Source organism: Penicillium samsonianum, assembly GCF_028829775.1.
Source record: "Penicillium samsonianum strain IBT 33392 chromosome Unknown utg000007l_segment0_segment0, whole genome shotgun sequence".
In the NCBI taxonomy this organism is placed as follows: Eukaryota; Fungi; Ascomycota; class Eurotiomycetes; order Eurotiales; family Aspergillaceae; genus Penicillium; species Penicillium samsonianum.
Window position 1 is genome coordinate 1,608,472 of NW_026643265.1, and position 12,512 is coordinate 1,620,983.

The window sequence follows — 12,512 nt, forward strand, 5'->3', positions numbered from 1 at the left end:
CGACCACAAAGTGCCAGCTCCTGTCTCCTAGCAATTGTCCCACCAAATCACTCCGGTGTCATTCAAGATGGTAAGTGCTTTCATGTCCAAAAGATGAGAAAACTCCGTGTTATATTCCGAAGTTCCTTGCCTACTCGGTCGCGCGCTCCGGGTAAAAGACAATCGGGCTATGAGTATCACAACCGGCTTCCGAGCTCCGGGATGAGACGAGATAGATGATGGCACATCAATTGCTAACATATACACTATAGTTTGCCCCTACTGCTCGCCGCGCCGCGGCCCAGGCCTCCGCCTATGCGCCCAAGTGAGACTCCCCCATTTCATTTTCCCTCGAACCCCGGACAGTACACGTTGGTCGGTAATCAGCATGTTAGATGGAGTGAATGAAGCATGGATTTGCACTTGCCAAGGCAGCTTTCCTATTTAATTGGATGCCCATTTTTCCTCTCTGGCAGCGAAGCTTGACGGGTGTCCAACATCTGTGGGAAGCGGGAACTACAAGACCGTGCTTTGGCAAAAGAGCAGGATACCGAAGAAAGCAGATAAAACAAGCAACGAGAACACCAAGCTAACGCCTCACTAATCTGCAGGTACTACATCCCCCGCACTGCCGCCGGTATGACCCTCGGCACAGCCGTCCAGCTGTGAGTATATCCCGCATTCGACTCTCCCAGGTTGGACAAGTCGCAGGGGCTAATGACGTTCTAAACAGTGGTTCCGTCGCTGCTGGCTTCGGTGTCGCCCTTGGTTCCGGTGCCCTCTTCATCTTCGGCGAGGTTCCCCGTGTGCGGAACGACATCCTCCGCAAGCTTCCTTTCTTCGATACCTACTACGACCGTACCATCGCCCCTGAGGACAACGTGAGTCAATTACAGTTGATTTGGAGCTTTGGATCCGACGCTGACTTTCATCTAGCCCTTCTAAATTATTCGCCAAGGTATATACCTGTCTCCCCTTTGATCGATATGAATCGGGGGTTTCGGGAGGCAGGCTGGGGCTGTACTGTGTAGAATAGCGATGAAAGTCTTTTCTGTTTTTAATACCACATAGAAACAGTTGTTTCCGAGTAAATATGTATTTCACGGTCCGTATGTGTGGTTGTATACTATCGATGTGCGACATTCCTTTAAATCATAGGGCCCTTGGGAACTCTAGGACTCTTATATACCTCGGAGATCCAAATGTTTTATGGGATGGTTTCCGAGCTAGTCAAGGGTGTATCACTGTAGATAGCGCTGTCATCGTGGACCTGTGGACTAGACCTCGGGATATTAGGATATTAATGACATATCTACAACAAACAAGGGTTCTCCAGCATTCAATTCACAGCCTCTTCCCCCAACAAGGCAAGTCTATCCTAAGATAACAAGCCTCAAAGCATGATAGCAGCCCTGGGGGTCTCAGAAAGCCTAATACATTATGTACATCCATGGATGTACCTAATCAGCACGACAGACACCCGTGGACGCCCGGCGAGTCAACCTTGGAAGCCCTTATCTCTGTTATCACGGTGATAGCCACATCTGCTGCAAGTACCGCGCTAACGTTCTCTCACGGCAGAGGTCCCGTGAAGTATAACGCCTACAGCTTCCTTGCTGGGACTAGACCCTCTCTCTACCAAGTTCATAGCACCGATCGTCGAAGCCCTGTGCCTCGAATGAGCGGTGGTATCTCCCATCTCTACAAATCACAAGCTTGCGGAGTAAGGCCACTCGCATGCTCGAATAAGATATCTGTTTATTCTGCAGTTCAATATATCTTTTTAATTTATCAACATCCATGTCATTTTCTCTTATCGCGCATCTTTGTAAGGAGCACATTGCGGAGAGAACCTGGCTTCCATGAGGCGTTTCCCCCTCACTTGTCCACCGGTCTTCTTGCACAATGATGTCGAGTCATCCGATATCTATTATTCCAAGTTCGGTCTGGCTCTATTCCGGCTAGTTTAGACATGTCTATTTGGTTCTTGCGATCGCCAATGTGCGGGGCGAAAGACAAAATCCCCCGTGCCATGCATAGATAACATGGCTACCCCCTGTCGTCTTGCTTTATAAACCATAATCCTGAGCTTTTTTGTTACACTCTGGTTTCCCTTGACTGTTGCTTGAAGACTAAGACATTCTTGTTCACCCCTTGCATGGTTATCATTTTATTTCGTTGATATATATATCGCATACATTAAGAGCGGCACAGTTGTTTATCTTGGCCATGGGCGCAAACATGGAGACCAAGACTGCCATTTCGGATATCTCCAAAGTACATCACGAGGCTAACAATGCCCAAGTCACTTCCGTGCTCCCGGATGGCGATGTGCCATATACAGATCATGATATGGATGCCGATGAGAGGGTGATCACGGCGCTGGGTTACAAGCAAGAGTTCAAGCGCGAGTTCTCGCTATGGACGACTTTCTGCGTCAGCTTTGCCGTTCTCGGGTTGCTACCGTCGTTTGCGAGTACCCTGTGGTATGGTAAGTACTCGCAGATCCGTGCTTGTAAGATTGGGTATAGGGTATAGCTGACATTGATTGGATTGAAGGAATGGGGTATGCCGGAACAGCAGGTATGGTCTGGGGCTGGATCATTGCGATGATATTTATTCAGTGCATTGCAATGTCGATGGCAGAGCTATGCTCGGCAATGCCCACTAGGTGTGACACACTGCCCGATATCACATCCAAGCGGAGTTATTGTTCAAAGAAGGCTAATGTGTTATACAGCGGCGGACTATACTACGCCGCAGCAGTCCTCGCACCTCCAGGCTACGGACCCTTCGCCGCCTGGATCACCGGCTGGTCCAACTGGATCGGACAGATAACCGCAGCGCCATCAGTCAACTACTCGCTCAGCGCAATGATCCTCGCAGCAGTCTCAGTCTACAACCCCGACTACACCCCTACAACATGGCAGACCTTCCTGTTGACAACCCTCATAATGATCCTGCACGCTGGAATCAGCAGCATGTCCACGAAGCGCGTAGCGCAGTTCAACTCATGGGGCTCAACATTCAACTTTATCGCATTGATCGCAGTCCTCATCATGATCCCCGCCAACACAAAAAACAGCCCGAAATTCACCCCCTCCAAACAAGTCTGGGGCGACATAACAAACCTAACCGACTTCCCAGACGGCGTCGCCGTCCTCATGACCTTCGTCGGCGTGATCTGGACGATGTCCGGCTACGACTCGCCGTTCCATTTGAGTGAGGAGTGCTCGAACGCGAGCATTGCCTCGCCACGCGCAATCGTGCTCACCTCAGGCGTGGGTGGGCTGATGGGCTGGTTCCTACAGCTGGTCGTTGCATATACGGTGCTGGATATCGAGGCCGTTCTCGATTCCGATCTGGGACAGCCCTGGGCGTCGTATTTGCTGCAGGTCATGCCGCAGAAGACGGCTATGGCTATCTTGGCCTTGACGATTATCTGTGGGTTCTCCATGGGTCAGGGGTGTATGGTTGCCGCGTCGCGGGTTACGTATGCGTATGCTCGTGACGACTGCTTTCCGTTCTCGAATTACTGGAAGCAGGTTCATCCGTATACGCAGACGCCGGTTAATGCGGTTGTGCTGAATGCAGTCCTCGGCATCTTGATGTGTCTTCTTATTCTGGCTGGGGGCGTGGCGATTGGCGCTTTGTTCTCTATTGGTGCTATTGCGCAGTTCTTTGCTTTTGCTATTCCTATCACTATTCGGGTGTTCTTTGTCGGTAATCGGTTCCGCAAAGGCCCCTGGCATCTAGGTCCTTTTGGCCCGTATATTGGTGGAGTTGGAGTCGTGTTTGTGTTGTTGATGATCCCGATCTTGTGTTTGCCTAGTGTTACTGGTAAAAACTTGACGCCTGATCAGATGAATTGGACTTGCCTTGTTTGGGGTGCGCCGATGTTGGCGGTTACGATTTGGTGGGTTGTTGATGCCCATCGCTGGTTCAAAGGTCCTGTGGTCAATGTCGAGCATGCTATTCATGCGATTGAGCAGGAGCCGGTCGTTAGTGAGGGCATCGAGCCTGAGCTCCGAGAGACCGAGGCAACTGTTTTGTCCAAGATGGATGATCCAGATAATCCCATCTAGGTCTCCGTGTTTGTGGAGAAGTCATTGTATCCGTTTGGGATTTAAGATTTGATATTTATGTTGATACTACACAATAATAGTCGGCCTCTTATGCGGCCTCTGTCCTTGACGACAGAACACTTTATTGATCTGATCTACTTGGACCAAGATGGTATTAGGGATGTTATATGTAAGAACCCTCCGATATGCTTTTTGGGTGTTCTTTTGTGATGTCTTTTGTGATGTCTTCTTAGTTGTATACGAAGGCGGTAAAAAGCATACTTTGTGCAGACGAGTTTTCTATGTATAACCAGGGATGACTTAATATTATACAACAGGTTATAGGCATCTCTTGGAGGCCTGTCGCACGTTATTACATTTCCAATGTACTTTTGTGGTGCGTCTTTGTTTGACCTTCAATCTTCCAGTAGAAGCACCTTGGAACTCTCGATTCAAAGCATGTAAAATGAAAATATCTCCATCTTGAGACTCCTGTGTAAATACTAGTGATGGCCGCAGATGAACCCACCGACAAGAATGTAAGCATTAAGCATTTGCCACCTGCATGTCAGAAAGCACAACATAGATCTGGCTCCATAAATATGGATCGATCTGACAGCGTCATATGGAGCCTGACCCAGTGCCCCTCCTGGCCTGATTTAGGCTATGTGATATGACGGAGAAAATGGAGCAAATCCACTGCTCCACCAGGTCCATATGGCTCAGATAAGGTTGACTGTATGACATCCGTATGACATTCTACTGGAATGGAAACGATTTCGGATTTTATATTATCTATGTATCCTATCAGAGGGAGGGGATGAAGAATAATTGGTACTCTTCCATATATACAAATATTAGGGTTAGTGAAGGATGGGTATAGACCTCGAGAGCACGTCATATTCCACAATTAGATAATCTTATGAGAAAACGCAAGAGCTTATTATGCAAAGAATATATACACTGCAGCATAACCATGTAAATTGCTGATCGTCTCTTGATCTTACTTTGTACACAGTACCTCCACGCGAAGAGAGAATCTACACCACTTGCCCTTCTAAGAAAGTATCAAACAAACCAATCAATACCCAGAAGCCAAGAACAAGCCCAAACACGAAGCCAGCTATTTAAAACCCAACTTAATTCCAAAGTACGGAAACCGAGCAACCACCTCCCCCCGACGGCTAAGTACTTTGTACAACGTGCCTTGCGCTGGGATCCCCGGGGAGAATCCTGTAAGCTCCACCACCCACCCCTGAGACCCCACCGGCGGTGGTGGACACTGAACATGGATGCAACGGAGAAAAACAAAAATAAAGGGTTGGAACAGAGATATGCTTAATCTGACTCCAGATGAGGGGGGGCAATCCACACCCCCAACACGAGGAGCCGTCTGCTAACAATAGGGGGTCCCACTTGTATACTACCATTTCGAACATTTCCAGGAGATAGGTTTCCATACATAAAACTTTACATAGAATTTCTATGGTGCCCAACAGTAAGCAGTATTTATCATATTTAACCTCGGGAGCACGAAGTCATGGTACACCATTTTCTCGAAAGTCAAAATCCTCGGGAAATCTAATGAAAAAAAAAGCCTAAACCGCCTCCAACCACAAGAACCGGGACAAGAATGCGAAAGTTAACAAAAAAACGTGTTAGGATGGCCCTTGTTGTACGTACAACATAGTACAGCCCCTCTTGTCCACCACGCCCGCTCCCGTCCGGCCTGATTGCACGCAGTCCCGATCGTCACTGTCAGGGGCTGAGAGATAGAAAATAGCCCAGGAACAGTCGGGGATCGGCGACTCTACGTCATGACGAAATCCAAATGAGTTTTGAAGGATTCGAATCCCATGGATTTCCTTGAGGTTCCTGGATTTGAGTGGACCGTTTGAAGTTTCCAAGGTTCTCTTTTTGGTTCTTTGACAGATCTAGCGGTCTGAACCATGGATGAAAAGAAAAAAAAAATTCAGAGGTCATGAGAGAGTTGGCAAGTGGCTGTTTTTGGGTCGGGGGTGAGCCGAGTCTACTGGCGTATTGTACGTTACAACTTCCGAATCGGGACCGTTTTGCCTTTTTTCCCATTGCTTACTGATCTTTTTTCGGTTTGTATTATTTGGGATTTTACTATCAGGGCTTTGTATTATTTTGGGGGGTTTTTTAATCAATGCTTCGGTCCGATGGGCTGCATTTTAGTTGCTTTAATCTATGCAATTTCTAATAAAAATGGTTTGTTCAATCATTCCTCAAGGTTACACTGCAAACAGATGGTTCGGCCCGACCACGGTCTGTGGATTGAAGAATCCAAGGCTCACAAGAAATGAACTTGCCTTACTTTTCTTATTTGAGAATATGGTAGCGAGGTCTACATATGAGTATCAGATATTAATAGGAGGTGAATCACGTATGTGTCAGCCATCCTAATATTGAATTATATCCGAAACCCATGACGCGGCCAGAGGAATTCACTGGTACACGTTGATTCCAAGGCCAGGGTTAGGTAATTACAATATGGAACATCGAAGAATAGAATAGCAACAGAACATTGAATATGTTCGGTTCCTGAAGTATCAAAGTGAGCCATCACCCCATAACCCCGATGTTGTACAGAAATGGATTCAGATCCACAGAACACATGGGAAAATGGAGAAAGATGGAGAATTGGGAATGGGACTGTCACCACTATTTTGACATCGACAGCTTTACGAAAAAGTCAATTTCAAAGTCAACATCAACCTTCAAAAGTCAACATCAAACCTTCAAACCTTCAAACCTTTCAATAATGTTGTATACAAATACCAAATCTCAATACGCCCGCCTATAACCGATTAAAAATAAAATAAAATAATGCAAGTCAGATCCCCCCCCCGAGGACCTTGTGCAAAAAAGACCGCTACTCCCATCCGGGTTTCGACTACAGACATCGGCAGCCTATGAGGTCGGTGGCGGCACGATTCTCTCGTCCACTGAAGCGGGTGGCGGTCCCTGATTGGCTGCATGGATTCCTGAAACTCGGCGATCCGGACTTGGCTTCAGTGGTGTTTCCGGCCTATGCCGAGAACAAGGCTGGCCTTTTTTGTGTATCAGATGTTGGAAAGCGCTATCGGATGTGCGTTGTATAGATCGTGTTGAACACGTCGACGTCTTCGTTCTTAGTTGCTTTTTTCCCCCTATATTTTCTGTTCAATAATGGCTCTCGTGTTTTTACATACGCGACGAACTTATATCTCAGCACGTGACATACTATTCGGCAGCGATGGGGACTGGGGCGGGATCTACATCTTGCGCGCGCTATTCTCTCCTATCCCGGTTGATACTGATGCCAACAATACCTTAAGCATCCGGGCAATTTAGCCCTACTGGCGGCCCCATTTCTGTCGGTAGTGGGTTTGTTACATATTTGACTCGAATACGGCAAGCTCTTCATGGAGAACAAAACGAAACCAAGTGACGATCTTAGGCTTGTTTGTACAGACTAGTCTAACACAAGAACAGTCCGTACAACATAAGTATCAGTAACAAAAATAGGAAAGTATTAGTAAAAAAAATATGAATTGACAGCCCCTGATCAGATTTCAAAATTTAAAGACTCGGGAAAACCCTCACCGTACTTTGCGAACCGTTTCGGGGACTCTAGAGTGGAGTCCGTTAACTCCCGGCATTGATGCCGAGTGTGTATTTTGCAAAAGCAGAGAACTCCACCTGCCACTTCAATACACCGCGTTTAATAGTTGTCAAGCCACCAAGAACTAATTTCCCCCCACGGGATTGAAGGAATACAACATACAATCCTTTTAGGCAGCACGAAGAGACATAGTACAACATATGCAGCTAATTAGACATACGCTGTTGGTAAACTGTACACGATATTCCGAGGTTTCAGCGGTGGCTTACCTGTAGTATACACGTACACATACCGAGGTGAAACAAAGTGGAAGGTCAAGCGAACTTCCTTTTACGTCGTAGCTTGGATTCATTCTCGCCCCTTGGCGGAATCTGGGTTCGGATAATAAAATAAGTATAATATCATTTACTATAGCGTGCACGAAGTTCAGATCAGGTGGTCAGTTCAATATTTCTGCAGAACCCTGGTCGAAGCCTTCCAGGTCCACAATCGAAGCGGGAGAAGCTCTTGCGAAGGGGTGGAGAAGGAGGGGCAGGGATGTTGGGTCCGGAATACAGATCATCTCCGGCAAATATACGGAGTACCATGTATGATTTACAATAGTATGTTTGTTGTAGTTTACAGTTTTGGTAGAGTTTATCTAAAGATTAATCTTGTTATATTGATAATAAGCATATCCCGAGGTCCAATTTCAATGTGATGAACCACGTACTCCGTACGGTAGTCACACCAGACTCGAATGGCGCGCAGGATCTGAAACTTTAGGTCATGTTACTCGGGCGAGATCTCGGCTTAATAATAGAATAAGAAATACATCTGCATAGCAAAAGTACGCGAACTGCAGCCTACCTATGTCAGACCACGGAAATAGTCACGTCCAATAAGGGGAACCCCCTGAATGCCAATTTTGTCTAGAGCATTCCTGTGTGTGGCTGATCCTAGGAGAAACACTCTACGGAGTTACTCCTCTATTTCCCTAAATTGAGCACCTAGGCAGCAATAGTATTAGTGTCCCAGTGAGACAATTAGACTTATACCATTGATAGCCCAATACGCTTGGTTTTCTTTTTATGGTATAGTTCACGTCATGTTTCACTTCGAGTCAACCCATGAAGCTAAGTGCGGAAACCACTGCGGAACAGCAGGCGGCTACGGCGCATCCACTAAAGTACTCCGTATGTAGGGCAACACACACTGCATGGCCGTTACAGAAGCCTCCGGTCGGACAACCCCAGTCTTCCCCAAAAGGAGACCTGAGAACGCATGCCCCCTCTTTGGAGACGTGCCATGTACATCCGGGCTGCATGCAGGAGCCAAATCCAGCCTGCAGGGTGAGGGAGTTAAGGATGTATGATGAGGTTTTGTATCGAGCTTAATGGAGCTCTTACCTCGGGCCTCCCCGGATGACGTGCTTGAAAAGATCAGTGCAGAAGGGAGTCCTACGTGGGCTGAAATCTTATCCATCTACATACAATATAATATCCTATAGTAATTCAAAGATAGTTATAGAGTAGTCCGGAGAGGAATGAGTTGAATCCATATTAGATGTCACTTGCGGGGCTGTCAGCCACTGCGGAGCCCAAAACAAAGAAGAGCCAGGGTCACCCATAATCCACACTCGCGGAGATGGCTCCATCTCCAATTATAAGATCTACAGAGTACTCCAACATCAGATAAACAACAGCATAGTTGGTAGTCTCAGTGGTGACCTGAGCCCAATGGCAGTCTGATAATCGCCGCGATCGGAGGCATCCACGAATTGGGCCCTGATTACAGGATGTGGCAGTGAACCTTATGATTTTGTTCTACGAGTTCATGATATATCGATATCTCTCCGGGGAATAATCAGATTGCATATGATATAAATTGTGTATGGAGGACATCATTATATTGTTCGACTATGGTTTCGGGGCTTTATTAACCTCCGTCCACGGATGCTCAGGTGGGATATACCTTGCAAGTGCGTCATCATGTCCGGACGCGTAGGGAGATCAGAAAATTGAGACTCGACGATGTGTCTACTCCGTACGTCTATCTGAAAACTTATGTGCACCTTTTTTTTTTTTTTTCGCTATTCTTTCTATTCTTTCTATTCTTTGTAAATCCAAATCCAAATCCAAATCTCATTAATCTCTAAGAAATCTATAAATCTAATAAATATCCCAATAAATCCCAACAATCCTAAATACTACACTACAGAGTACCGCTATCGGCCATAGTTCGGAAGACGGCCGTGTAAAATTTGTAACTTTTAATTGAAAATACTGTAATTACGTGTCTTTTTTTTTCTCTTTTTTTTTTTTCTTCTCTCGCCTCTTGCCTCCCCGAGGAACGATCGTCTTTTTTCGTCTTTTCTCGTCTTTTCTGTCTTTTTTTTTTATTTCGACCCGGTCTTCCTTAGAATTTTCCTTTTCGTCTTTACCAAAAAAAACTTATCCCCCATTTTCTTCTTCTCCCCAATTTCCCCCAATTCCCAATCCTCATCAATTCACTGCACTTCAATTTCTTTATTTCACTGTTTGAGATATTTCCATTCTATTGGCTATTTCAGAGTCAATTCCTCGATCTCAAGGATTATCTTGACGCGAAGCAGATCTCGGACTAGTTGTTTTTTGCTGCGAGAGACCCACTTGTACGCCCGCTTCTTCGGTGGATACAGAACCATCGACAGTGACAACGTGCGGATAAATCACCATCCTATTTTTTCTTCTGGTGGGTGACCGTGGGGAATCTTCTTCAATTAAGCATCTCTTTCTTTCTCTCTCTCTCGTTCGTGTGGAGTCAACTCGTGTGAACCCGTGAATCCCGTGAGACCCTGTGACCGTTTGCCTCTCTTTTTCTGTTCGCAGGAAAATTTTCAAACAAGGAGCTTCCTTTGGTTGAAAGAAAAAAAAATTATCCAGAGTGCAGGTTTGATGATTGAGTTACCGTGAACAACTATCTTTCTTTCCTACACGATCTCTCCTCTGTCCACAATGGATCCCAGATCTCACCCTTCCCGTCCTCCATCCACCAGTCTGCCTCCAGGCTCCACGCCCATGTCTTCGAATCCCATCTCGAGCATGCACATGCCACAATACTCGATGCAGCCTCAGTATCCGGTTTCGCAGCCGCATACTCTGCCTCCATTGCAGCCTCATCACCCTCAGTCGCCCGCGCCTCACCACTACATGGGCCAGCCGTACCGTCCGGACTTGTCGCGGTACCCTCCGTCAACTCACGATGTCTACGGGGCTTCCCAGGCCCCTATGATGCCGCACACGACTGTCGGTAGCCTTCCGCCATCGTCTCTGTTGAACCTTCCTAACCCTCAAACACAGGCGCATCAGCAGTACCCCCCACCTCCGAGCGTCCTTCCGCCCGCATCCTCCGCTCAGAGCTACCCTCAGCCGATTGCTCCGGCACCCCCACGCGACCGTCGCCCGGATTTCAATGGTCTTCCCTCCGGTGCCTTTAGTTACTCCGATGGCAAGGGTTGGGGTATGACTCCTGATGTGAATGGCGCCAACGGCTCCCCCTACGCCAAGGAACCGCCACGGACGCAGGTCGTGGGCTCTCAGGGCCGCCGTGGCATTTTGCCGAGTGTCCCGGGCCGCGCGACTCCGGTTTCTAACGGTGTCAACGGTACAGCTAAGAGCACAACTATTCCTGCTAAGGACGCGGATGGCAAATTCCCCTGCCCGCACTGTAACAAGACTTACCTCCACGCCAAGCACCTCAAGCGCCATCTGTTGAGACGTGAGTTTTGGAAGCCAGAATCGAAGGAAAAAATTAAATTTCCCCAAGTTGATTGAGATTTGCTAACCGACGTATTTTTTTTTCTCTGATTGATATAGACACCGGTGACCGCCCCTACATGTGTGTTCTATGCAAGGACACTTTCTCCCGCAGTGATATCTTGAAGCGTCACTTCCAAAAGTGCTCAATCCGACGGGGTAACCCGACCGGTGCGACCCACTTGTCCCACCCCCAGGCCCATCTGAAGCGGTCTCAGCAGCAAGCAGCTGCGGCTGCCGCGGCCAATCCCCCCAAGCCGCTCCAGGATGAAGTCAGTAATCCCGTCCCCCACTCCAATGGCGTTATGGGTACGCAATTCGATGGGGCCGTGAATGGCAATGGAATGACCCAAGGCCGTCCTGGCTACACGGAGCAGCAGCCGCTAGGCTTCACGATGCAGTCTGTCAACGGCATGAACCGTGGTCCCGGTGACGACGCGTTCTCCGCTGGCCAGGCGCACGCGAGAGCCTCGTGGATGGCTGGACCCAAGCAGAATCCGTATCTCATGCAGCCTGGTGTTGATGCCCATGGCCAGCAGCTGACGGTTGATCGTCCCCTTGAACAGGTAAAGCCCCCGGTCTATCATGACCACAAGCCGGTCATGCCCGGTCCCCATTCACATCACCCGGGTGTTGACTGGAATTCGATGTTTCAGCACGGTTCTTCCGACGGTTACATTAACCCCGTTTTCCCCCACTCCATGGCCGCGGGCCAGGAGCCGATCCACGCTCCCGTCGACCACGACCGCAAGTTCTACCCCGCCTCGACCGGTCCTGAGAGCGGTATGAACGGACTGTACCTTGCTTCGACTACGCTGAGCGGAGACGGTTAGTTCTTATCCCCTTTCTACCCTGTTAATTATGAGATGGAATTGTTCTGACAATAATATGCAGGTACCGTGCAGCCCGCGAGACAGTAGACGGTGAATTCGATCGGAAAGCAAGATGATGACTATGAGGCATGAGATTGAAAAAGCGTTTTGACGAAGCAAGAAATCACAGGTTTCTTTGTTCTTCACGCCGTGGGTAGGACTATTGCTCTCCACCCTCTCCTCTATTGTTTCT

The 12,512-nt window shown here is 47.9% G+C and overlaps 3 protein-coding genes across 3 annotated transcripts; all 3 read left to right on the forward strand.

Moving 5' to 3' along the window:
• Nucleotides 1-67: 67 nt before the first annotated feature.
• N7471_011444 (cytochrome b-c1 complex subunit 10) lies at nucleotides 68-924 on the forward strand (the record flags this gene model as incomplete). Its single annotated transcript, XM_057284163.1, has 5 exons — nucleotides 68-70; nucleotides 252-304; nucleotides 591-644; nucleotides 713-860; nucleotides 916-924. The coding sequence occupies 5 exons, from the start codon at nucleotides 68-70 to the stop codon at nucleotides 922-924; spliced, it is 267 nt and encodes an 88-aa protein (XP_057130429.1).
• Nucleotides 925-2,208: 1,284 nt separating this feature from the next.
• Nucleotides 2,209-4,064, forward strand: N7471_011445 (amino acid permease; the record flags this gene model as incomplete). The annotated part of the gene is made up of 3 exons (XM_057284164.1): nucleotides 2,209-2,470; nucleotides 2,539-2,650; nucleotides 2,720-4,064. 3 exons carry the CDS (start codon nucleotides 2,209-2,211, stop codon nucleotides 4,062-4,064), a joined length of 1,719 nt encoding a protein of 572 aa, XP_057130430.1.
• Nucleotides 4,065-10,646: 6,582 nt separating this feature from the next.
• Nucleotides 10,647-12,367, forward strand: N7471_011446 (C2H2-type zinc finger protein; the record flags this gene model as incomplete). Its single annotated transcript, XM_057284165.1, has 3 exons — nucleotides 10,647-11,409; nucleotides 11,508-12,275; nucleotides 12,342-12,367. 3 exons carry the CDS (start codon nucleotides 10,647-10,649, stop codon nucleotides 12,365-12,367), a joined length of 1,557 nt encoding a protein of 518 aa, XP_057130431.1.
• Between the last annotated feature and the right edge of the window lie 145 nt (nucleotides 12,368-12,512).